The sequence below is a fragment of the Alligator sinensis genome, unplaced genomic scaffold, assembly GCF_000455745.1.
Source record: "Alligator sinensis unplaced genomic scaffold, ASM45574v1 scaffold707_1, whole genome shotgun sequence".
Lineage (NCBI taxonomy): Eukaryota > Metazoa > Chordata > Crocodylia > Alligatoridae > Alligator > Alligator sinensis.
The window spans coordinates 2,008,815-2,009,956 of NW_005842065.1; the positions used below are offsets into that span (position 1 = coordinate 2,008,815).

Here is a 1,142-nt window from a genome sequence, read left to right on the forward strand (position 1 = left end):
GGCACAGGTGTTTTCCTGGAGTCTGGGCCATTCCTAGTCAGTCCCCCCAGCTTTGGGGGCTGCTGACGGCCAGGGGGGATCTATATGTGGCTGAGATCCTTCAGCAGGGGACATGTGTACTTATGTGTTTGCACTCATGTTTCTGCCCTGCCAGCAGCTACAAGGCTCAGAGCAACCCCGCAACCAATGCAGTGGATGGGACCAGTCCTGAGTCCATGCAAGGTTCTGGCCATGGATGCAAGTGGGGAGGAGTTGGCCCATCCCCACCCCTATGGTTGCAGGCACCGGGTTTCCCTCATGGCAGGCACCAGTAGCTGTGACAGGGGTGAGGCCAGGAGGCTTTCCCATATCCAGCCTTGAAGGATCCAGCCCTGACCTCCTGGCTTGCAGTTGCTAGGTACGCCTCAAAGTAGCACAGACCAGGCCCTTCATGGCCAGCCCCAGCACCAAAGCAGGATGAGGGCTGGGGGGCTGTAAGCACCAAAATGTGGGGGAGGAGGGCACACTGACCTTTCCTCTCCCCGACTATGTGCATGGCAGGAGGGGTGGGCGGGGCAATCCCTTGCCCCACCCCACTTGTGCATAGCTCAGGGGGTCCTTCCCCTCCTTGAGGGTAGCAGTGGGGGTCCCCTCCCCCACCCCGCATGTGTCCTGGAGAGGTACCCCAGCATGCACCTCAACCGGGGACTCTCCTCCCTCTCCCACCACGTTAGACACATGGGGGGAAGCCCTCCCATCACACTGTACTTGAGGTGTGTACGCCTTTAATGCCCGCGCCATCTTGAGTTGGGACGACGACGCAAGCACACTAAGCAACCGGGAGGGGAGGGATGATGCTCCTCTTGGCCGCCCGCATGCGCGGCAAAGGGAGGCACCCGCTCCACACAGGGCAGACACAAAGTGGGCAGCGGCGCGCGTGCGTAGTGGCGCCGGGGAAGCTGAAACGGGCTGTGGAACGGAAAGCGGGGAGGGCTGGCGGAAGTGATGAGAGGTCGGGCGGAAGTGGGCGTGCGCCGTGCTGGAGGGTTCCAGAAGGGCCCGGCGGGAGCGGCGCGGGCCGGCCCTGCGCAACCATGGTGGACTATAGCGTGTGGGACCATATCGAGGTGTCGGACGACGAGGATGAGACGCACCCCAACATC

General features: G+C 62.5%; 1 protein-coding gene across 1 annotated transcript in view; it reads left to right on the forward strand.

Moving 5' to 3' along the window:
* The first annotated feature begins 968 nt into the window (after positions 1-968).
* The window catches only part of CDC37 (cell division cycle 37), an 8,362-nt gene continuing 8,188 nt past the window's right edge, over positions 969-1,142 (forward strand). Inside the window, exon 1 of the mRNA XM_006023443.3 lies at positions 969-1,142. This exon is cut by the window's right edge and continues 33 nt beyond it. Within this exon, the coding sequence (XP_006023505.1) occupies positions 1,074-1,142 (69 nt within the window). The 5' untranslated portion in view covers positions 969-1,073.